Source organism: Puma concolor, chromosome A2, assembly GCF_028749965.1.
Source record: "Puma concolor isolate L17-30 chromosome A2, mPumCon1.1.hap2, whole genome shotgun sequence".
In the NCBI taxonomy this organism is placed as follows: Eukaryota; Metazoa; Chordata; class Mammalia; order Carnivora; family Felidae; genus Puma; species Puma concolor.
The window spans coordinates 71531390-71555788 of NC_141668.1; the positions used below are offsets into that span (position 1 = coordinate 71531390).

Sequence of the window (24399 nt, forward strand, 5' to 3'; positions counted from 1 at the left end):
TTTTGGAGATTACAAAGAAAACACTTACATTTCTGTTTATAAATCTGATATCTTTAACTAAGTGGTGTTTAAAACGTTTGGGAGATAATCCTATCCAGCCTCCTCTGAGTAAGAAACAAATTAGAGACGTGCTGATATAAAAAAATAATAATAATAAAGCAGTGCAGGCCATGAAAATTTTATCCTTCAATTTCTAGTGTCAGATGCTTCTAGTTATAAAACAAAGATATCATACCCAGACTGAAAACTCACAATGCAAGTCACATATGGCCTTTGATAGGAGTTAAAAGTAGAGAGAACCAGTCAAGAAACCTTTAATACTGACAGGGGAGAGAAGGCTGGAATTAACACTTTCCCCCTAAAGAAGCACTGGGGAGTCATCTGGGGAAGCAATAAGCACCCCGAATTTTAAAAAATAGGCCTGGGATAGTCATATAGGTGAAACTAAGCAATTAGTATTTGGAGGAAAAAAAGAACTAACAGCTAAGGTTAGTGACAAGGATATTTAACTTGCACCAAGTCGTTTCTATTTATTTTAAACCTTGCTATATCACATTATTAGGGGCAGAAATTAGAAATTGATCAGTGTTGCTTTTAATTAAAGAGTTTAATTTTAAGGAAAATGAATTCATGGATTTTTAATATATCTTTTTCAATCATTTTGTCTACATCTTTGCTGGAGCAAATCCAAAAAAAAAAAAAAAAAACCAAAAAAAAAAAAAACCCAAAAAAACAAAAAACAAACAAAAACAAATAAAGTCATTAGACCTAGAAGGCAAAAAGCAGCTTCTGTGTTGAGGGTCTGCCTTGCAACTTCAAGCCTTCCACGCACCAGGAAATGCAAAGTGGGCATAAACAATTGCTCTGGAGGGACTCGTTTTGGAAGAAGCATTGACAGTTCTTCACATCTTTTAATTAAACACACTTCTAATACAGCCAGCTGTCTTCTCAATTTCTTTTCAAGAAACGCCTTTAAAACCATCTAATGGTAGTGAATGTTTTCAAGCTAATGGGATTCTGATACAGCATTTACACTTCTCTTTTATATAGGCAATGACACCTTAGGACAAACTTTTCTCCTAATTTTTTAATTAGCCAAATGTTTCAGAAAGATAAGCTGTACACAATTTTCAGCAAGGCATAGTGGGAGCCTCACGGACCCAAACCAGGCGGAACTGGGCCTGCCTGAATCCTACCAATTTTGTGAACCAGGGCCTTATTTAACCTCTCTGAGTTTCTGATTCCACATCTGCAAAATGAAAGGAGTGGTATGCACCTCACATGGTTGTTGCAAGGATTCAATGAGACATTTTATTTTAAAGTACCTGACATGCCACACCGTGGATGCTTAATATATGTTATTTTCCTTTCCATTTTCCCCTTCATATGCATATATACCAGCAACATCAATTTCCTTTATATGTAAAGCTGATGCTGTTAACTTTATTAGGCTAGATTTTCCATTAAGCATTTATTCTTATTCATTAGCTAGGAGGACTGACGCACAAAGATATTAAATTATTTACTCAAGTTTAATGAATGAAATTGAAAACCTTTTTCCCCTGCTTAACATGAATGTGCCCTTTTCAGTATGCAGAGCTTTGTTGCATTTATTCAGAAGCTATCGCTAAGTGCTTAGTTTGGAACACAGGATTAATGAGCCCGGAGACATGGCGTTGGTCACCATGGCAACCAAACTAGCTTTGCCCTGTTCCAAGCTCAAAGAAAAGATGCAGGATGCTTAACTCTGGCCTGCAGTATATAGCTGGGTGTTCTTTTTCATATGTCTGACTCCCTATTGCTGCTTCCAATTACTCCCTAATTCTCTCGAAAAAAAAATAAATAAAAATGAAAGGAACATCTCAGCTTCTTTAGGGCTCCGCTTTTTCATCTATACCACCTCCCCTCCTTCCTGAATACATTTATCTCCCCATCAGTTTCTAAAGATTTGGCTGACTGATTCACATTATCCTTTGCCACTCAAATTCTGGGTGATTTTATTTTATTTTATTTTATTTTTCAACGTTTATTTATTTTTGGGACAGAGAGAGACAGCATGAACGGGCGAGGGGCAGAGAGAGAGGGAGACACAGAATCGGAAACAGGCTCCAGGCTCTGAGCCATCAGCCCAGAGCCCGACGCGGGGCTCGAACTCACGGACCGTGAGATCGTGACCTGGTTGAAGTCGGACACTTAACCGACTGCGCCACCCAGGCGCCCCAAATTCTGGGTGATTTTAACAGCCACATGGATGACCACCCAATGCCCTGGCGTCTCAAAATCTGGATCTCGTTTTCCTCACTGACTTAGTCCTCTTCTCTGACCTAGTGACTCCCACCCACTCTCATACTTGGACTCAGTTATTAATTAGTTTGAACTGATCAGTCTCCAGACAACATGAATTCCCACATTTGATTTTTTGACCATAGCTGCTCATCTTGGTATCTTGGTTCTGTTAGAACCCCTCTCTGTGACCTCTTTGTCCCGTACATGTTCCTTACTTTCCTCCTCTCCCTACCCAGTTGACTTCCATATTCCATCATTTCAATAACTCTTTTGCCAAGACCTTAAACCCCTTCCAATTCTTCCAAGAACCCACCTGATGCAATCAATGAACCCAATTATCCACTGTCTCGGTGCCTGCACCCGAGCAGCTGAGAGCTGTGTAGCAAAAATCACACTACAGGTGAGGTACCAACAGAACCAGACTGGGTACCACCTTGAACTCACACACAACACTCAACTGCGTCCTCAAGACTGCTCAGCAATCCAAAGATTCTCTTTCTGTGCTTAATTTATTGGACTGTTCTCCATAATGATTGTTTCAGACATTTTCCACTTCCTTGATTCTTTTTTTTTTTAATTAATTTATTAATTAAAAGAGAGAGAAAGCACACGTGAGCTGCGTAGGGCCAGAGAGAGAGAAAAGGAGAGAGAGAGAGTCCCAAGCAGGTTCCATGCTGCCAGCACAGAGCCTGATACATGGCTCCATCTCACAAACTGTGTGATCATGACCTGACCTGAAATCAAGAGTCCAACACTCAAACCAACTGGGCACCCAGGCACTCCTCGGTTCTTTAATGCTTTCCTCTCTGCCTCCATTCTCAGATCTGCTTGCCTCCTATTTTACATAAAAAATACCTTTCAGATGGAAACTTCTTAACACCTTCCTACTACACATATCAACTCTCATCTTCTCCCCTTTTTTGCCATTCAGCTACATTGGAAAGATGCTCTCCTCTCTAGAGTCAATCCTTCTACATGGTTCTAGAACTCATTTCCTGAACTTCTCAGATTCCTCACACCATAAATTATCCCTCCTCTCTCCTATGTCTTCAATGTCTGCCCCCCTAGGGGATTTTGCCATTGGTTTTTCAAATGCTCAGGTTTCTGTTCTCTTCTCTCCACAAATACTCTTCTTTAGAAGGTTTGTTCATACTCTTAGACAACTTTTTTAGTTATCAGTCCCCTCCACTGTGATTTCTGCATCCATGACTCAACTGATGTTACAATCTCCAAGTCCCTCCATGTCATTAAATTCAATGTAAACTTTTTAATTCTCAACTGACTAGATTTCTCTATAGTGTTTGACACTTCTGCATTCTCCCTTCTTCGTACTGTCTTCAATGTACGAAAAGAAGTTAGGAATGTAATGGACCATAAACCAAGAGTCATCTTGCCAGTAATAGCGACAGGATTGCTCTGGTTCAACCCCACTCTCCTCCTTAGTTGTAGTACCTATACTTAACTAAATATCCAATGAATATCCCACAATCAGCAACCAATATGGACTATTCACTGGGCTATGTGGAGCAAAACTCTGCTCTCATGAAACATAGATTGGTGAGGAAAACAGATACTAATCAAAGAATTAAACAAAATGTAAGTTGCACAAAGGAAAACTATGTGCTATGAGAATTCAGAATGACATAGGGGCCTAATCTCATTTAAGGGAATTCAGGAAGAATGATCCTTGGAATTGATGTCTGAACTAAGGCTTTATGTGCTAGAAGTTAGCTCAGCCAAGAGGAGAGGGCAGAACATTCTAGACCACAGGCATACTCCTTAATCATTCCCAGCCCTGTGCCCCAACTCAGCACCTAGAAAAATGACAACTAAGCCTTAACCCAAGAAGAAACCAGGCAGAGGCACTTTGGGTTTTTGTTTGTTTGTTTATTTGTTTGTTTGTTTGTTTGAGAATCTGACCAACCTAAGAAAAAAGATCCAATAAAGATACTATGTAAGAGATTTCTCAAATAAAAGGTTCAGCCAGATCCCACATAGCAAAGCTAATAATTAATTAAGCTTACTCATACACTGAGTTTGTAGTCACTCCATCTTAACTATCAGCAGACAGCTAAAGATTATAAAAATTTAAGGAAAGCCTTTAATAGGGTAGATAGAAGCAATTTTAAAAAAAAGAGAAAAATACTCTGAAGTAAATTTGCCAGGAAGGAAAGGATAAAGATAAAGAAATATAAAAGAGGAGAGACAAGATAAGACAATAGAGAAACAGTGTAGGAAGTCCAGTATCTAACTAACAGCAATTCAAGAGACAGGGCATACAGAAAACAGAAGAAAAGAACTCAGGAATATTTCTCAGAACTTAGAAACATACAGCTTTTGGGGTTGAAAAGACCCAGTACAGTGGATGAAAATAAACACAACAAGGCAGATCATCATGGAGTTTTAGAAAGCTGAAGAGAAAAAGAAAATTCTAAAACCTCCAGACAGGAGATAATAAGTCACATTTAAAAGATGAAGAAATAAAATGGTTTCTAACTTTTCAGCAGCAGTCCTGGAAACTGGGAAGAAATGGAGAAATGTCTTCAATATTCTAAAGGAAAATGATTATCAGTCTAGAATTCTATGACACATGATGGTAGGATAAATGCATTCTGGGGGTTGTGTAGTCTCTTGCTCCCCTTCCCAGAAATCTACTAGAGGAGGTATTCAAGCAAAACAGGCAACACACCAAGATATGGAAACACTCAGGATCCAGGGAACAGGAAATTCAACATGGGTGAGAGGCAAAGGGAATCTTTAGGGTGATGGGGAATAGAGGTCCTAGGAGGGCAGCAGTTGGAGCAAGTCTGAAGGTTCTAGAAAGGATTTTTTTCTAAGAAAATGAAACTGACCATATACTTGTTGAATTGAAAAATTTTCAGAAAAGATGAAAAGTATTGGCAAAAAGTTTGGGGTTAAAATGGTGATGATCTACAGAAAACCAAAAAAAAAAAAAGAAAAGAAAAGAAAAAAAGAAACAATTAACACCAGGGAAAATGAAGTATACAAAGAAGAAGTTACCACAAGTTTACTACAAACCTCATGGTTGTAATATCATCATATTGTGAGTATGGAAGATAGGAAAGGTACTTGGATTGGGGAGTCGGTGTAGAAAAACAGCCAGATCCTCATCTTCCGTTATGATAAATAAATAGATTATCAGAAACTGCTCATGTTGCTACTTATTCTTTTCAATTTTATGCATAAATAAATGGTATTTTTTTAACAATATGGAGATAAACATCAAACTAATCAGGCAAAAGGAGGGAAAGTGGCTACCACTTAGGTGGGAGTCGTCAAGAACTACAGTTTTCATCATGAACCTTGCACGTGGTATCTTCTTAATGTCTTTCATTCAATTTTTATATTTTTTCCACCCTTTTGTTGACTATATTTTCTAGGTCACTTAAAGTTTTCACGATATATGTAAATATATCTTTTCTTACATGATGATTTCTTGCCACTTGGTTCTGGTATATACAATACAATTGATTTTTGCATATTGATCGCAAATGCAGTACCTCTGCTGAACTCAATGACAAATTCTAATCATTTGACCTTAGCTTTTCTTTGTTGTTGTTGTTGACAAACATATTGTGTGAAATAATAGCAGTTTTGCTTCCTGCTTTCCCATCTTCGTACATCTTATTTCTTTTTGTTTTCTCTTTGTGCCGGCAAGGACCTCCAGGACATAACTGGTGAGAGCGGTAGGCTTGTTTCACTCCTGGTTTTAAAGGGGATGCTTCTAAAATTCACCGCCAAATAGACCATCAACTTCAGAAAGCACTGCTGAAGGCAGGGTCTCCGACGGTGTGTTGTAATCTTACATGGGACGTTATTTACTGGGCTGGAATACCTGCCTGGGTGGGAGACATAGCCTGGAAATAAATTTCAAGTTCACTCATTCAGAGCTGAATCACTGGAGACACTGCTTCTAGGAAAAACAACAGCCAGAGATGAGGCTTTTGAGTCATTCTTTGCCATCTGAGAGAAGAGGGTCTCTGGGCAGATGGAGGTCAAGAATTTCATTGCCCATTATTTGCTGTTACTGTTATGTTCTATGAATGGCCAGGGAGCTTGCCCTATTTTTTATAGTGACAAATCAATTTTTATGGTGATACAAAGTTTCTTTTAAAATTGGATTTAATAAGTAATGTCAGTTTGAAAAAAATATTAAATTCATATTATACAGGTGGTACTAGCCATATAGTAGATGGGGCAAAAACCCCCAAAGTTGTTTGCAAAGGACTGGGATGGTCATATCTGTGCTATTACGACACATCATTGAAGAGCCAGAAAGACACAGAGGGTGACAGACTGGGGAGGGGGTGCCTGTCCAGCCAGCATACCTGCTTCTTGACTAAAGGTAAGTCCAGTGACATTCTCGCCTTGCTATATGTTCTCATCATTGGACAGGGAGTTTCCTAACATGTGGGTAACGTGTCATTGTCACACCAAGTAACAGGGAATGGGCTTTTAAAAGGCACGGTCTCCTTTACATTGCCCTCATGCTACATTCTGGTAAGAAACATTTGAATTTTTATGGCTTTCCTGCAGTAACAAATTTTCCTCCAACTGTCAGGATTTGCTTCATGCAGAGTAAAGCAAGCAGCTTTCATTTTCCTCTTACGAATGGGAATAGGTAGAAATAATATGCTGCTATTCAGCCAGCTGAACCTGACCTGACTCTCTTTATTCGTAGGGAAATGCAGGATTCACAGAGAGGACATTTTCACTGAGGTAAATAAGCCCTCTCAGCTGATGAGCACTATTATACTAATACCAAAGGAAACAAAGGCCAGAAGATGGGGGGCATTAAGTAGAAAGGCAAACAGAAAAATAGCAGACAAAATCCAGCATGGGGACAAAGCAGGCTCTGCAATGCTGAAAAAATAGGGGAAAATCCTTTAAGCGAAAATTGCATGCAATTTTTTGGCCTCAATTAGCCTTTTCCACAAAGAGCACTTTTTTTCTACAAAGAGTCCATTAAATAGCAAATGAAATTACATTGGTTTTCAGTTGCCATGGCATTGGTTCTTCCTCTAATGGACTTCTTTGGTCTGGAGTTTAATGTTAGCCTAACTTGCTTCCCTTGTCTGTGTGCTGTCTCAATTCCCTGTGTCCAGCCACGAAGTGATGTATGTGACTTCTCCTCAAAGTGCCTAGGACATAATCCAAGAGGGAGAAAATTCATCCCTTAACTATCCCCCGAGAGAGGGTGAAACTGACCAACAACCGCATTTCATTAACCATGAACATAACAGTTTCCATTTATTAGATGGCAGTCGTTCCCATCCATGCACTCAAGGCGCCTGGAGCCATTCCCAGGTCAGTCAGAGACCATTTATTGAGTACTTCCTATGTGCCAAGCATTGTCCAGAGGCTGAAGACATAAAAATGCAAAAGAGAGAATGTAAGATGCTCACGGTCTTCTAGAGTTTCCAGACTAAGATATCTACTGTAAGCCCTTACCTTTTCTTCCTATTTCTGCATCCATAAAATGGGTAGAATTTTCCCCATTTATCTGATTCACAGTTTGTTTTGCTTTTGATATATTTACCAGGTACCACACTTAAAAAAAAAAAAAACACATTATCCTAGGAGCAAGGATCTAGAACAACAAATTGACTTTTTTGAAGTTGCTTAGTTAGCTACAGCTAAACATTAGCTATGATACCAGGTGTGACTCTGAGATGCATGATCATATATACTTTTTAGAAAAATAAGTTTATGCAGTTCATACTCTCCTCTAAACTTCTTTTTAAAACATTTTCCATGTCAACAAACATTTTTTTACAACATAATTTTTAATGCCTATATGATATGGAAGTAACACAGCTTGAAAATTTTATTTTATTTTAAAATTTTAAAATTTTATTTATATGCAAACATTCTTCAGTTTTTCAGTAATATAAGTAAATCTCTGAGGACAAAAATAAATTGGGCAAATATTTTGTGACTCTAAATATATTTAAAAATGAAAAATGTCAGTATATATATTTTAAATTGTATGTTTTAAACGTATTCCTTAACAAGTCAAAGCTTCTGATGCAAAAATACAAAAGAAAACATAACATAACTACAATATTTTGAAGACTCTTGTAGAATCAGGAGAAAGTCTCTTAATTTCTAGTGTACTACAGATTGCATGACCAAGCACAATTCTGTTACATGCTAAATGTCTTCTTTCTTTCTCATCAGTTATTTCTTTGACTCAGTATATAGCCCTGTTTAGAGCTAATACCTGGAGTTTGAATTGGAGGCCCCACAGAAATGACAGCCTATCTCAGCCAAAAGGTACAAAATTAGCCCTAAATCCCAGAGGGGGAATTTCTGAGTTACAAAAGGTTTCAAGCTTATGACATTGCCCTCTGGACGATACCCATTCGCATCCCACGAAGGGTGTGTGAGAGCACATCCCTGTGTGTGTCAACAGATATACTGTCATCATTTGTATCTTTGTTAAATGTAATAAATGACAACAAAAGCACCTGCCATTTTAATTAACATTTTACAGATAACCAAGGCAGGTGATCATTATGCTATCTTTATTTGTTGTTCATATACTTGGATTTTATTTCCTGAAATACCTTGGTCTTTTGTTCTCTTTTTCTCTCTCGTTCTTCGTTGTTAATCTCCTTACTTTAATTTTTAAGATTTCTTTCTAAAAGCAAACAAACCAAAAAGCTTTCTTTCTATGTTAAGGATATAAATAGGGCCTTTGTCTACACAGTCTCAAATATTTTTTCCCCCGCTTTATGACAGCCTTTTAATGTTATAATTTGTTTGCCACTCGAACATTGAATATTTTTGCTTTCTCTAATTCATCTTTCCTTTATGGCTTTGGCTTTTGATGCCATGGATCTAAGAGTAAGTAGATCTTTAATTGACTTCCACTCTTCCTCTTTGATTGTTATTAGCCTCGTTCATTAGTGTCAGCCTACAGGGAGTGAGCATTGCTTGGTCTCTCCATACCCCTTTACTCCTTCTCATCTCCGGGTGGTCTCCCTATGTCAATAGGGATAAAGGAGATGGGCAAAAAGCCCTTGCTCTGGGAATGAGGCTCCCTCTGATTACAGCTCGGGGGAGTGAAAGCCTTGGCAGCTTTCTGTCAGTCTGTGGTTGATGAAGTCACATGAAAAGGCAGCAATATAAAAAGTCAGTAATTCAACAAATGATACAATTTCTTAACTTTCTAAAAATTTTTAAAATGACAACCTTAAAATTTTAAATTAGTGAATTAAAGTATAAATTAAAATAAAAACTAAATCTGAAAGCCATCAATGTATAAGTAAATGTGAACGGTGGTAATGGCCGTGTGCCATAGGTGGCTAAGCCCTGATGGACACCTGCCCCTCTCCATGCATCTCTGCACTGGACCTTTCCTCTCAGGAAAGGCAAGAAGGAGAATAAGTTGGACTGATTTTCCTTCCCACCAAATACTCACAGGTTGAGAAGACCATGGCATCTTTAAGCTTGTTTCCCCATTCTTTCCCCCATGACACCTCCATACCTTCCTATTCTCATCACAATGTCCACCCTTTCTGCTCTCATTTTTGCCTGATGACTTTGCCTCACACATTAATTGTATAAGTTCATACCAGACATGAACTCCTTCATCTCACCACCACCATATCAATGAACACTCTTTAAAGACATCTTTTACTTTAGACCATCTGTTAAACATGGGGATGTATCTCACAGTCTCTGGATTTCACCCCATCTCAACCTCAAAGATTTGAACCTTTCAGTTATTCTGTCTCATGCATTTTTAACTGTTTGCTTTCTGAAAACCATTTCCTTCAGCACACAAATATTTCCTTTTATCTCCAACTACAACTATATTTCCTTTTATCTCCAACAACTATCTCTTATGTCCCCTAGCCCCCTTCAGCAATCATGCTACTCTTACGCATACATGTGCAGCCAGACATTTTTTTAACAGTCGTCTATACGTGCCATCCTTAGTTTCTGACCTCTCATTCACACCTTATACCATTCTAATATGGTTTCTACACCCACCATTTCCCCCAAACTTCTTTTGTCAGTGATAACTCTGTCACGTAATCTAATGAACATCTAATGAATTAAGTCTCTCAAGTAGCCATTGATACAGCTGACCACCTCCTCCTTCTTGAACCTGCCTCTTTCTTAATCCCTATGATGCCAAAAATGCTCCTGGGTTTCCTCCTACTTCACTTACCAATCCATTTCACTCTCATTTATTGGCCTCTCTCCCTCCTGCTAGTATCTAAATGTAAGAATGTATCGGGGCTTGGTCCTCGCTTCTCTTTTGTTATTCCACACCTTTCATCCAAGTGATTTCATTGATTTCTTTGGCTTCAAATACAATCTATAGGCCAACAATTCCTAAACTTACAGCTTTAGTCCAGAACTCTCTTCTGAAATCCATATGTTTATGTCAAGTGCAGCCTTGACTCATTCACTTTGAGGTCTAAAAGAAATCTGAAACTTCTCATGTTTAAAACTGATCTGGGGAAACTCAATCTGATTTTGAGACTTAATATAAAACTACAGCAATTAAGTGAGTGAAACATCAGCAAAAAATATATAGATCAATGGATTCATATATTTCTGGCCACTTGATTTTTTTTTTTTTTTTTTTTTTTTTTTTTTTTTTTTTTTATAAATAACACAAACCACAACGGAAGGTTCTGGAGTCAGACGGACAAGTAACTGAAAACCTGGCTCTAGTGTCTAGCTGTGTAACCTTAATTTTTAATTTTTTTTTTTTTAACGTTTATTTATTATTTTTGGGACAGAGAGAGACAGAGCATGAACGGGGGAGGGGCAGAGAGAGAGGGAGACACAGAATCGGAAACAGGCTCCAGGCTCTGAGCCATCAGCCCAGAGCCCGACGCGGGGCTCGAACTCACGGACTGCGAGATCGTGACCTGGCTGAAGTCGGACGCTTAACCGACTGCGCCACCCAGGCGCCCCTGGCCACTTGATTTTTGACAAAGATACCAAGGCATCTCAAAGGTGAAAAAATAGTCTTTTCAGTAAAAGATATTGAAGCAGTTGTATATATAAGATAATTCATCCATATATAAAGAAGATGAGCCTCAACCTGTACTTTATACTATATACAAAAATTAACTCAAAATAAGCCAAACACCTAAAATTGAGACCTAAAATTATAAAATCTTTAGAAGGAAACATAGAAGAAAATCTTTATTACTCAGATTAGTCAAAGATTTCTTAGGTAGGACACTCAAAGCATAAATCATAACAGGTAAAAAGTGATAAATTGAATTTATTAAAATTAAATACTTTTGCTCTTCTAAAGACAGAAAGAATGAAAAGTCAAAGAATGAATAAAAATATTTGCAAACCACATATCTGATAAAGGGCTAGTATCCAGAATATATAAAGAACTCTCACAAATCAATAATAAGAAAACAAACAACCCATTTTCATGAAGGGGAGAGGGAGCAAAAGATATGAACAGACATTTCACCAAAGTGAATACACAGCTGGCAAAAAAATACCTGAAAACATACTCAACATCCTTGGTCATTAAGGGAATTTTAATTAAAACCATAATGAGATACTTTATATACCTATTCAATTTACTAAAATAAATTTTTCTTTTAATCTGACATTACCAAGTTCTGGCAAGGCTGGAGAGCAACTGAACTCATACGTTGCTGGTGAGAATGCAAAACGTACAACTCCTTTGAAAAACGGGTTAGCAGTTTTCTTGTAAATTTATTACAATCCGTCATCCCACGCCTCAGTACTTACCCAAGAGAAATGAGAACATTCCCATATAAGAATCTGTAGGCAAATGTTTATATCAGCCTTTTTTTTCCAAAATTGCCAAAAATTAGAAACAATCCAAATGTCCCTCTACTGGGGACCAGATTAATTGTGTTGCATCCATACAAGGAATACAACTCAACAATAAAAGATTCAATATACTGGCTAATGCAACCACACGGATGAATCTTAAATGCATTATGCTAAGTAGGTAAAAACAGACCTGAAAGGCTCCATATTGTGTAATTTAATTTATATAACATTCTGAAAAAGACAAAATTTTAGGGACAGAAACTAGATCAGTGGCTGCTGGAGGTGGGGATAAAGTGAGGTGATTAATTACAAAGGGTATCAGGGAACTTTTTGAAATGACTGTGATGATGGTTTCATGACTATGTGTTTCTCAAAAATACCGAACTTTACTGTGTGTAAATTATAGCTCTATAAACATGATTTTTAAAAAACTAATTTAATGATCTTTTCCACATATATGCTTCTTCCTCAATTCTCTCCATCTTAGAAAAATGGCATTATGGGGCACCCGGGTGGCTCCATCAGTTAAGCGTCCAACTTTGGCTCAGATCATGATCTCACAGTTGGTGAGTTCAAGCCCTGCCTGCATTGGTCTCTCTGCTGTCAGTTCAGAGCCCACTTTTGATTCTCTGCCTCCCTCTTTCTCTGCCCTTCCCCTGATCTCTCTTTCTCTCTCTCTTTCTCAAAAATAAATGAAAACATCAAAAACACTTTTTAAAAATGGCATCGCTCTCCACCCATTTTCTAAAGCCAGAAATCTGGCAAGGATGCTTGAAACTTCCTTTTCCTTTACCCCTCATCCATATATAATCCATCTCCAAATGCCACTGACTCTGCTTCCAGAATATATTGCAAACCCATCTTCTAATCTTCCTATCAAACTTAGCCCCTTGATACAAATCACCATCCCTTCTCACTTACACTGTTAAAATCGCTTTGCTGCTGGTCTCCCAGTTTCCATACTCGGGCTCCTCCAGCCCTATTCTTGTATAACTCCAGAATGATGATTTTAAGTGAAAATTAAACCATGTCATTGCCATGCTTAAAACTTTTCAGTGGCTCCATTTCTAAACCCCATACCTTGGCCCTCAGCAAGCTGTATATGATCTAACATAACCAGTGTCGTCGTGTGGCACTCCTGGAACCCTCTTGTCCCTCCCACCCACCCCACACCCACGGGCACACTGGCCTTCTTCCATCTGTTGAATAGTTCAGTTGTTTTGCTCCCTTAGCAACTTTGCACATACTGTTCCTTGTACCTGGACTCTTCTTCCTCTTGGCTCCTTTTTTAATGGCTAGTTCCCTCTCGTTCATAAAGTTTCAGCTTACATGTCATATCTTTAGAGAAGTCTTTATACATTTTATAATAGTTCACTCTTGGCATTCTCTTCCACAACACACTGTTTTGCTCCTTTCCCAATTTATTATTATATATTTACCAATTTATTTTGATAGTATTTATCTCCCCTATTAGAATATGATTTCTTCCTTTTTTAAAAGTTTATTCATTTATTTTGAGAGAGAGAGACAGATAGAGAGCAAACAGGGGAGGGGCAGAGAGAGAGGGGGATAGAGAGAATCCCAAGAAGGCGTTGCACTGTGGAGCCTGACGTGGGGTTCGAACTCAGGAACCATGAGATCATGACGTGAGCCAAAACCAAGAGTTGCACGCTTAACCAACTGAGCCACCCAGGCGCTCCTAGAATATAGCTTCTTGAAGGCAGAAACTATTTTTTTCAGTTACTTAACACATTAATTGACACCTCATGAGAACTAAATAAATATTTGTTAAATAAATGTGTAAACTAATAAGGCTCCTATAATGAAAAAAAATAATGATTTCAATGTGATCATCACTAAATAACCTGGACCAACACATATAGTTATATAAATATATACATACTTATGCATTTTTAGGGCCCCCGAATGAGGCTTATAAATGGGATGCCTACTACATTACCTAAAGTAGGTAAAGATCACTAAGTTTCAAAACCTTAGGTGTGGAAGTGGATGACAACGTCAGCCACCCAGAAAGGCTTACCTCTCCAAACCAATTGCTTGGCACAGAGAATGGAGCTAGGAGTTGTACAGAAGTGTAAAGCTGTGTGTCCACTTAAGGAGTAGCAATTCAGCTTTGCTCCACGGTCACAGAGGATTTTAACACAATCCAAGTTGGCCATTTCACAAGCCACATGAAGGGGGGTTTTCCCATTGGGTCTACAGTTGATTGTAGCATTGTGGTCCAGTAACACCAGAAGACACTCCACATGACCAAACAAGACAGAGAGATGCAGGCCTGTTGCCCAGGAAGACTTTAATTTATAACTAGGCAGCCAATAACCTGAAAAAGAAGAGGGAGAAAGTTTCATTTAGTGGCCTAGGATTTTTCTCTGTTTTGTGAGGATTTTTGCAAGGTCTTTTACTTTGGTCACATCTATAAAATTGGGGGGAGTGATTCAGATGTTGTAAACTAGTAACTGATGGGTCTGCAAATAGAAGCATACTTGGATGTACTTGAGTGGAACAGGCACTCGCGAGTCTCTCTGTTTCTACTATTCTCCATTATCTTGTTCTTTTATTTATTTTATCTTCCTGGCCCTTCAAGGCATTTGAGTTTGAGACCTCATTTACATGATTGCATTTTATTTTAAGTGGTGAGTTACATGAGACTCTTATTGTTTTAAGTCCCAATCATGTTCTTGAGTGATTCCAAAGCTATTAGTTACAAGCTTAAACTTTTTAACCTTACTTTACTGGTTGTTGTCAGTCTAAAATATGAATGTAGTTGGTGTCTTTAAAAAATTTATCATGCCAAGCTTTTATTTGCCTGCCTGTTGGTTTATACAATTCCTCTTTCAAAGAAGGATTTAAGGCAACTCACAAAGTTTACACAATACCAGATTTTCTAACGATCTAGAAAACAAGGGCAAAGGGAAAAAATAAGGTAGGAAAATAAAAGTGATCAATGGGTAAGATAGGTACACAAAATATAAACTGTGTCCTATACACTAGAACCACATTGCAAATTTGCCTTTGAACTTCCTAGCAGCCAAAATAAATAGGAAAACATGATGTATTGCACAATTAACCATGCCCACAAGCTATACACAAATTAATTGCCCAGGAGAAGCATAGCTGTTCCTAGAACTGAGATCTTAGATAAATTTTTCCCATTAGTCGTTGGAAATGTTCTCTCTCTCTCTCTCTCCCCATCTCCCTCTCCCTCTCTCTCTGTCTCTCTGTCTCTCACATGTCTCACAAGCTATAACAAACTTAACTGTATATACCTTCTTTCAATGTCAAAACATAGAGCCATGGCATTAAGCCCACTATGAGTGGGTAATGGAAAATAGCTTCAGAAAGATAAAATATTGATGGCAGGGTGAAGATGTAGACATAACAGCTTAGAAGAAGCTCTAGGGCTGAAACAACAAAATATATTTTAACATGGGTAAAACAGAAGTTTGCTTTTAAGGTATAAAATTCCACCATGCAAGTACAAGGTAAGCGGAATATGGCTTAATGGTAATCTATTTGAGAAAAGACCTAGGGATTTGAGTTGACAGTATTCTCAAAAGGAGCCAACAGCGGGATGGAGCTGCCGAAAAGCTAATACAACCTTAAGATACGTTAATAAAAGTGCAGTGCCCAAAACAAGAGAGGTAAAAGTGGTAATTTTTACTGGTTACATGAGGTCAGAATAAATCTAGACTATTGTGACTACTTTTGAGCACCAATGATGAGCACCAGGAGGGCATTCAGAGGATGATGACCATGTTACCAGTGGGCCTGGTGGTCAGGAATCAAAATCCTCTCATTTAAGTGAGAAACATTACACACATGCTACTCCTGGGTATTTATCCTACAAGTATAATCACTCATGTGTGAAATGCCCTATAGGGGCCACAGTATTGCACAACTTCCAAGGACACCATCTGTACTGAAATCTTTATGAAAAGTATAAAGTTCTCAGGAGTTATAACCTGGCCTGTGGACAAGAATAGGCATCACACTACAGCATAGTTCTTAATGGTTAACAACTGGAAACAATCTCAATCCTCGTCAATATTTGGAGATTGTTTAAAAAATTATGGTGTACCCATATAATCGAATACTATACAGCTATTACAAAGAAGAGAGCAGTTCTGTGTATACTGGAAAATGGTATATCTTTGGAATGGATATGGAAAAATCTCAAGATATATTATTGAGCAAGAGAAGCAGGGGCTGACCAGTGCACTTAATATGCTATCATATGTGAAAATATTTATCAACACCTAGAACAAGAAACTGGTTATAGTGGTGGCCTCCAAGAACTGGGGGCTAGGGGACAAGGGCATAGATTTATGTGTCTTTGGATGCCCCCTTTGAGCTTTTAAACTCAGTACGTTTGTGCTTGTATAACTATTTGTAAAAATAAGTAAAATTAAAATAAACGATTGCCCCCCTGTTTGTAGGGGAAAAGATAATTTAGTTTAAAAGGCCATTTATAGGGGTGCCTGGGTGGCTCAGTCGGTTGAGCATCCAACTTTGGCTCAGGTCATGATCTCACAGCTCGTGAGTTGGAGCCCCACATCGGGCTCTGTGCTGACAGCTCGGGGCCTGGAGCCTGCTTCAGATTCTGTGCCTCCCTCCCTCTCTGCCCCAACCCACTCACATTCTGTCTCTGCCTCTCTCAAAAATAAATAAACATTTAAAATAAATAAATAATTAATTAAAGGCCATTTATAGGGATGTACACAATACCAATTAATCATGAGATAATGAATGAACCCAACCTGAAGTTTGTTTTTCTGTAGCCTAGTCTCCAACCTAGACACACACACACACACGCACAAATCCCTTTTTCATTCCATTAGAATTCTACGGCCATTTTGCTCCCCATCCCTCTCAGCTCTTCCCTTATCCAAATCTGCTCTTTAAAAGGAAATCCAAAGTTAATTCATACTAAAGTCTAATGAACTGAGGATTTTTTAAAGTGTGACCCTCTTAGGATTATCTGAATTTATGTAGGAATCTGTATTCAACTAATCGAACTGAGTGCTAAGATACTAATTTGAGATTCCAGACGCTGAGAAGGGAAGTTATTCGTTGATATGGACTTTTCTCTGGCAGAGACAATTTGTATCACAGGTACTGCCAGAGACAATTAGTATCATAGGTACTCTGGGGCTGTGGGATTGTCATTCCTGTGCCTGTAGTGTGTGTGTGTGTGTGTGTGTGTGTGTGTGTGTGCAAATAGGCACTCACACTACATGTGTACGTGTATGTACCCATTTATACATTTCTATTTAGCTATGTACATTGAATCTGTGTTCTGAGCAGAGTTTTCAGGCTATACAGTATGCAACCTGCTTTTGATCATGAATGAATCGCAACAATACCCAATACCTAATCAGTCATTGTAATGCTCAAATCTCCTCAACAAGCAATTTGCAAAGCTAGTCTCTTCTAACTGCCTTGGAAAGAAGCTGGTTCCAGATCTGGAAACCAGAGTATGTTTTGCCTGCTGATTAGCAGCAAAGATTTGGCAGCTCTGTGCACCAACTGATTGGAAACTCGTGCCTGCTTCTGCAATGGGAAGAAAAATGATCTCGGAAAGGAAGCAGTAGAGAGCTGATTAAGAAAACACCATTTTGATGTAAAATCAAAGAAAACACCGAATGTTAGCACTGGAGGGAAGATTATCCAGTCCAAGCCTTTCATTTTCCAGATGAGAAAACTGCCACTTTTTCAGCCTGCTAGAGCCATAAGTCGCCCACTTCAGTCCAAGCTAATGGACTCAGGATATCTGCAATGCAGCGTTTCCATCTGTCTTTGTCTTTGTGGAAGCAGAATAGGTTTAGCGCCAAGCCTGCTTCACAAATCACGAGGAAGGAAAGAAGGTCCTGAATGCATCTATAATATGCCACAGCTCTGATATGGAAATGCATTTGCTTGTTGATGTTTTTTTATTCTTCCTAGATTCCCAGTAGCACCTAGAGAGTCTATCCTGCCCATTTATTATATGAATCTGTCATCCTTAGCCTCTCAGCCCCTTTCATCTGCATGTCCTTTGCTCATAATCATTAACCAGTAAATCAGCCCCGGAGACAGCTGGGTTTTGGGATTCAGCCCACCCCCTGGGTGAACTTGTGCTTATAACTCCCCTCTCCTAGATGGAAACGTGTGTAGGTGGTTGGCAACAAGACACTGTCGCGGTGCCCGTAGAAACTGAATAGAGAAATAGGAAGGGGGCAGATTGTCAGATACAGATCAGGGCCGACATACTGAAGAATATCTTGAAGCCATGTTGCAGAACTTTTTGGTGATGCTATGTGTGTGGGGAAAGGGGGGTGGATTCTGGATAATTCAACCCCCGGCATAGCAGGAAAGCCTCCTGTAGAGAAAGGAAAAGCCCATAGCAAGAGGCCACCCACATACACTCACACCTTAAAATGGGGCTGCAGTCACGGGGCGCCTTGTACCAAGGAGCAAGAGTGTCCTTTCCATCACACTACCCTCTCTGAGGACCAAACCTGAAGTAAAGCCATCCTCGAAAACCACGGTGATGCAGCACCTATTAACATTCTTGTGTTGATACTGAAATGCCAAGACATCAGAATTTGTCCTCTAAAATATAACCAGCAACAGTAGCAGCATAACAGAAATACAGTTAACTAATTGGGTATAATCATTTTTTATACTCAGCCTTCTTTCCAGGGCAGAATTGTCCCAGGGCTTCAGAACCCAGCATGTGATTGATTCTTAGCATTTATCTTTCAAAGAGCCCCCCCTACGCTCACCTCTGCAGATGCCAGGCTGCTCTCTGTGTGCTCAGATGGGCACAAAGTGCAGGAATGGAGCAGAACCTGGCACAGAGCCCCCAAGTGGGAGGGTGAGGAAGCTGCTGCCTCCCACTAACCTGAGCCACTCACGCTTCCGCCCGCCCCCCCCCCCCCCACAGGTCTGCAGTCTGTGTAGCCATGGCTCTAAGCTCTTCTTGAGCCAAGTGTTTAAATGAGAAGAGAAGAGACAGATCCTCCCTCCTATGCAAAAACCCCACAGAGACTCTCAAATACAGGCCATGCCCATGTGGATTTATCGTATCTACAGTTACTTTTCACCTTCCCCAGACCATGACACATAATCTGTTTATATAATTTCCCCTTCATAACATCGTAGATTATCAGCATGCAGGGGATTTAGAGAAGGTCCTGACAAAGCCTCCACTTTACAAATAAGAATAAGATTAAGTAGCATAAAGGGCTCACGCCTGTATAACTGGTACTGACAGATCCACTCAAACCCTGGGCTCCCCCAAATCTTTAAATAGCCATGGGTGATCTGACGGCTACACGCATTTCACTTCTCAACCAATAGCACCTGTAGGCAAAAGTTCTAAAGGGATTTTAGAAGATTCACCCCTACAAAAATATGCAGAGTAATCGTGTGTGTGTGTGTGTGTGTGTGTGTGTGTGTGTGTGTGTTTACTTTAAATGTGAAACCGAAGAGAGATGCCTGAGTAGCCGAGTGGAAAGCCCCCAGCTCAGGAAATATGGTAAGGAGAAAAGTGTTTGGGCCATTTTTGGAAGAAGGAATCGATTCTGCTCTGTGTTTAGGGGGGATGTATACATCTCTGGTAAACTTTCAGCTACTCCTGGGTTCTGCAACAGTTATCAGCTATAATGTTATCTGAGTTCAAAGAACCCTACACATGAGAAGCTTCTGTTATTACAGCCAAAGTTTGGACACACTGCTCGTGGCGGGATTAGCAGACATTTGCTCTGCCTGTGTCCATGTATTTACACAGTCCTGAAGGATTAAAGACTGACGCACAATTCTTGACTATTTTTTTAATAGCTAATGTTTTCAGGATAAATCTCAGAACTCCCCCAGCAAAGAAAAACAAAGTCAGCTTGAAATGCAAAATTTAAAAGAAAAACGTTTGAACGTTCAGGGAGGGATAAGAACCCTAAGATGGTAATAAGAAAGTAGGAGAGCGAATTTCTGGCAAAGAAGAACATGAGGTGATAAAGAGTCTGTTCATTAAGAGCGTGCAAATAAGAGCTTTTGAGATACTTGGGAGGAAGTTGTGACTTAGTAAAGTAGATAGAGTACCTGCCAGAAAGTTTTCCTGTGAAATCATTCATTGGTTATTTTAATTAAAAATATGACTACCAACCGAAGTAGCTGCTGCTGTGCGCCATAAATGAAGTGCTTAGAGTGCATTACACTGATTAATAAAAGGACTCTGATTAACCTTGCTGACGAGGGAATTTCATACCCAAGAGATAAGTATGATGTTCTGCCTGTATCATTAAGCGCCAAGCCTCATACATCGGAAAGAGAATCGAAATATGTAGTTGGAAAAAGCTTTGGAAACAGCTTTATGGATGTTGGCGTTTCCAGGGCAGAGAACACTGGTGAGAACCAATAGGAATTAGCTCCGGGTTTTCTTACAGATCCTGCTTTCACTCTGGATCCTGGGCGCTTGACTCTAGGAAACTTTGTATCACGGAAAACCCTTGACCTCGCAGCTCCTTGTATGGGGCACTTCAAAAGTTGGGGGTGTATTTAACGTTTCTTCACGTCATTCACATCTTAAAGCGGTCGTCTGGTAGAAGGAATTTCGCTTGCCTGTTTTTGCTTTAAAGACACATGTCTCTGCTATGCTCCTGGAGTTATCACAAATGCCAACCAGAATGTTTTGTGTTTTTTTTTTAATTTTTTTTTAACGTTTATTTATTTTTTTGGGATTTTTTTTAAATTTTTTTTTTTAACGTTTATTTATTTTTTTGGGAACAACCAGAATGTTTTTAATGTTTGCTTTACAAAGTGTGAGGCAGATGTTTTGGGTTTTTTTTTTTTCCAATTAATAAAAACATGATTTTATTTGAAGATTTGATCATGAAGTTTAACATAACTTTAAAAAACAAAACATGATCTCTCTAACTTTAAGTTCATTCTTAAGTACTGGGTCTGGGCGGGCCCCACAGCTTGAACCTGAGCTCTGGGATTTTGTTCTCTGTTGCTAGAGATGAGGAAGCAGAAGTGAATTTCCAGATGCTTTGTTCTGCCTTCCTCACAAAATCCACATTTTACATTTGCTTCCGTTAGTGTGCCAATTGGATTGTGGATTTGGGGAAGCAATGTTTAGACCCCAAGTTGATTTCCTTGCCAACAGATTTCTGAGTTGTCTTTCCAAAAATTATAAACCGACTTGTCTACTAGCTTAGACATACCATATTTAGGGGGAAAAGTGTGGTCGCTTTCTGAAATTCTATGAAAAATGCTGTATGTCCTAAAAGAAGTAAAAAAGGTTGGGGATAAATTGAACCCCTGTTGATATGCTGCAGGACAATGAAATATTGAATGTGGGTTATATTATTAATCATACAAGCAAATTTAAAGGTAGCATGGTATCTTTCATAGGTTTGAAACATTGTCTTGCTTAATAAGCCACAAAATAACCAAAACCTGAAGATTCCCACACTAAAAGTAAACAGGTAGTGTTTCTGTTTCCACATCTTAATGATGGCTATATAGGTTTGTTTATTTTGTGAAAATTAATGATGCTGTACACTTATGATCTGTACACTTTTCTTGGTGCAGAGCCTTTCAAGAGTGCTTGAAAAAAATAACTAGTGAAGAGCAATCCAATAGCATTCAATGTCCAAAAAGTCTGCTATGATTTAATAAAGTCTCACAAAGTTTAATCCAGCCACTTAGGTCGACTTTGCTTGGCTAGCAACTAAGATTCTATTTATCACTTCCATTCCTGACTGAAATATTAAAAGGTTTGATAATTAGGCTAGAAGACATGTGAAAGTGTGAAAAAAAAAAGTTAGAAGAAGCTTTGAAGAAAGATAAGACTTTAATCTGGGTTTAAGATTGAAGAGATAGATTCTTATACCCATACATGTATTTTCTATACATACAAACGTGTGCGCATGCCCACATACACACAGTTCCTGTATAAACCCTGAAGATATGACCACATATCCTATTGTTTTTGTGCATACATTCATCTGGCATGCATAAGAATCAAACTCTTCTTTTTTCCTTTCCCAGAGGGTGTAATTTGCTGTTTCTCTAATTGAAAGGCATATTCTGCGGTCCTAACACTATGAAAACACCTGTTAGCATGAATGAATATTTAGCTCTATGAACACCACGGGAGTCTGGTCATATTGACAGAAAAGATTAAAAATGCATCTTCTTCTGATTCAGGGGTGATGACACCATTGGAAGCAAAAGAAACAACACCCTTCTTCCCTCGAACCTGCCCTAAAATGCCCTTTCTCACAACCTCAGAACCTTGGGCAATCCATGCAGTTTGGCATGTTTAGGAGATGGGAAAAGGCAGTCTTTACAGCTCAGTGTCACATAAATTATGCCAACTTGGACCTCAGTTATTTTACATGAGCACCAGTATAAGCTTAAAACATACCTTAAAAATGTATTTAGCATTCGGACAGTCTTTCACCGAACAAATCCATAAGGTGAAAGTAATCTGATTACATGGGACACACTCCTTCTTTCTAACAGAGCCCAATCAACTACTTAAAAAACAAAACAAAACAAAACAAAAAACAAAAAACCAACCAGACCTCTGTTATCTTCTAGCTAAAATAGCAATGTCAATGTATGATAAAGCCCTTCAGTAAGAGTCACAAACACAGTAACTGGCCTCCACTATTATATCCTTCCTTCAGAACTAACAACCAGAGTATGGTAAATAAATGTGAAAACATATACCATTAACATTGTTTCTGAACATTGATGGCACTGATGATTTGTATGCAAATGAAAAGTACTTTCCACCTGAAAAAAGAACTGCTATCTCTCCCCAAATGCTGACCTTATCGTCTCTTTTGTTTAAACAGAAGTGATGGAGAACGTGGTGTTTGCTTGTAGTCTGCTCACCAGATGGCCTCGCTACTCAAGTTCCCCCATTAACTAGCTGATTTGGGAAATCAGAATCTGCACACTTCTAATTCATTTCTGATTTCCTAAGCGTGGATTCCAGAAAATCCCCAGATAAAAAAAAAATTCAGTTCTCATTTTTGCTATCCTTAGTTCTTTAAAAGGCAGGTATTCTGTGTGGAGAATATCTACAATTTTGATCTATTCTTGTAGCCAAGGAAAAAAAAATTAACTTTTTGGTGTTTTTGGTTTCAGATTTTTGCCTGAACTAAAAACTCATTGACATGTTGAGGACCAAAAAGGTGCCTCAAGGCAGAGCCTTCCCCATTCAGTAACCCTCCAAATGGGGGCAAAATCCTCTTTTTCATCCAGATAGATACAGAAATGATATATCTTTAAGTGGTTGTATTAATAGACAGTTCACAGTCACACTGGATTAGATTTTAGCAGTCTGTTTAGCCATAATCTGGACATGTTTTCTTTATTCTATATCATTACAGGCAGAAGAAAAGTTAGAAACAAAAGCAAAGTACATTAATAAATATAATTGTTCACGATTTCAAATTCCAGACACAAGGATAGAAAAAGAACAGAACAGAAAAGAAAAGAAAGAAAAACATATTTATACCACCCATGATGGTGTCTAGTTAAAAAAGAGAAAAGATTAAATCAGAAATACTTTTAAAATACATACTTAAACCCCAAGAGCTACTGGTTTAGAGTGGGTGACTGACACTGCATTTAAAACAAATCCGTTTTCTATCGATTTTACACTCACACCTATAGTTTTTACCTTGTTTATAAGATGCCAAAACCATATTCTCATCTTCAACTTCAAAAACTGTGTCCACATCTATTTGCCTTTGGATTAAAATGGCCTTCAATTTTCCGAAGTCATTTGACTTTAGAGCCTCAAGGAAATTTCTCTTAACTAACTTGGCAGCTGCAGATTTAGTGACAGGGGTGTTGGTGCCCTCCATCCTTCCTCTCCCTCTGGAAGCTTTGTTGTGATTTATCAGGAGAGTAGCACCAAGCAAACAGGCACAAGCGAGAGCCCACAAACTGTCGGCTAATTTTATCCCAAAGTTATGCTGATCCGTTCTATTTATATAGGGATCATTTCAAACTTCAAAATATCCTTCTTGGCTGTCACTCCCTTTTCAGGTCTTTTAAACTGGTTCTATACTAACTGATTCATTGAAGAATATATTGTGTCAATATCAAGGAAAACCCTCACAACACACTTTGGAGAACGAAATGTCAGTATTATTTCTTCTATGATCAAAGCAATAGTGTAAGATTTAAAAGCTCTTAATGCTTTTTTTTCCTCCCTCAGTAAAAACATCTGGTGCCCAACTGGAGATCCAGCCACTTGCTTTGATTAACCAA

General features: G+C 38.7%; 1 protein-coding gene across 1 annotated transcript in view; it reads right to left on the reverse strand.

Moving 5' to 3' along the window:
• The window catches only part of ASB4 (ankyrin repeat and SOCS box containing 4), a 60829-nt gene extending 36752 nt beyond the window's left edge, over positions 1 to 24077 (reverse strand). The window contains exons 1-2 of the mRNA XM_025929927.2: positions 23804 to 24077; positions 14144 to 14443 (exon numbers count right to left, since the gene is read on the reverse strand). Of these exons, the coding sequence (XP_025785712.1) occupies positions 14144 to 14443; positions 23804 to 23990 (487 nt within the window). The 5' untranslated portion in view covers positions 23991 to 24077. The remainder of the gene's footprint in view (positions 1 to 14143; positions 14444 to 23803) is intronic.
• Positions 24078 to 24399: the final 322 nt, after the last annotated feature.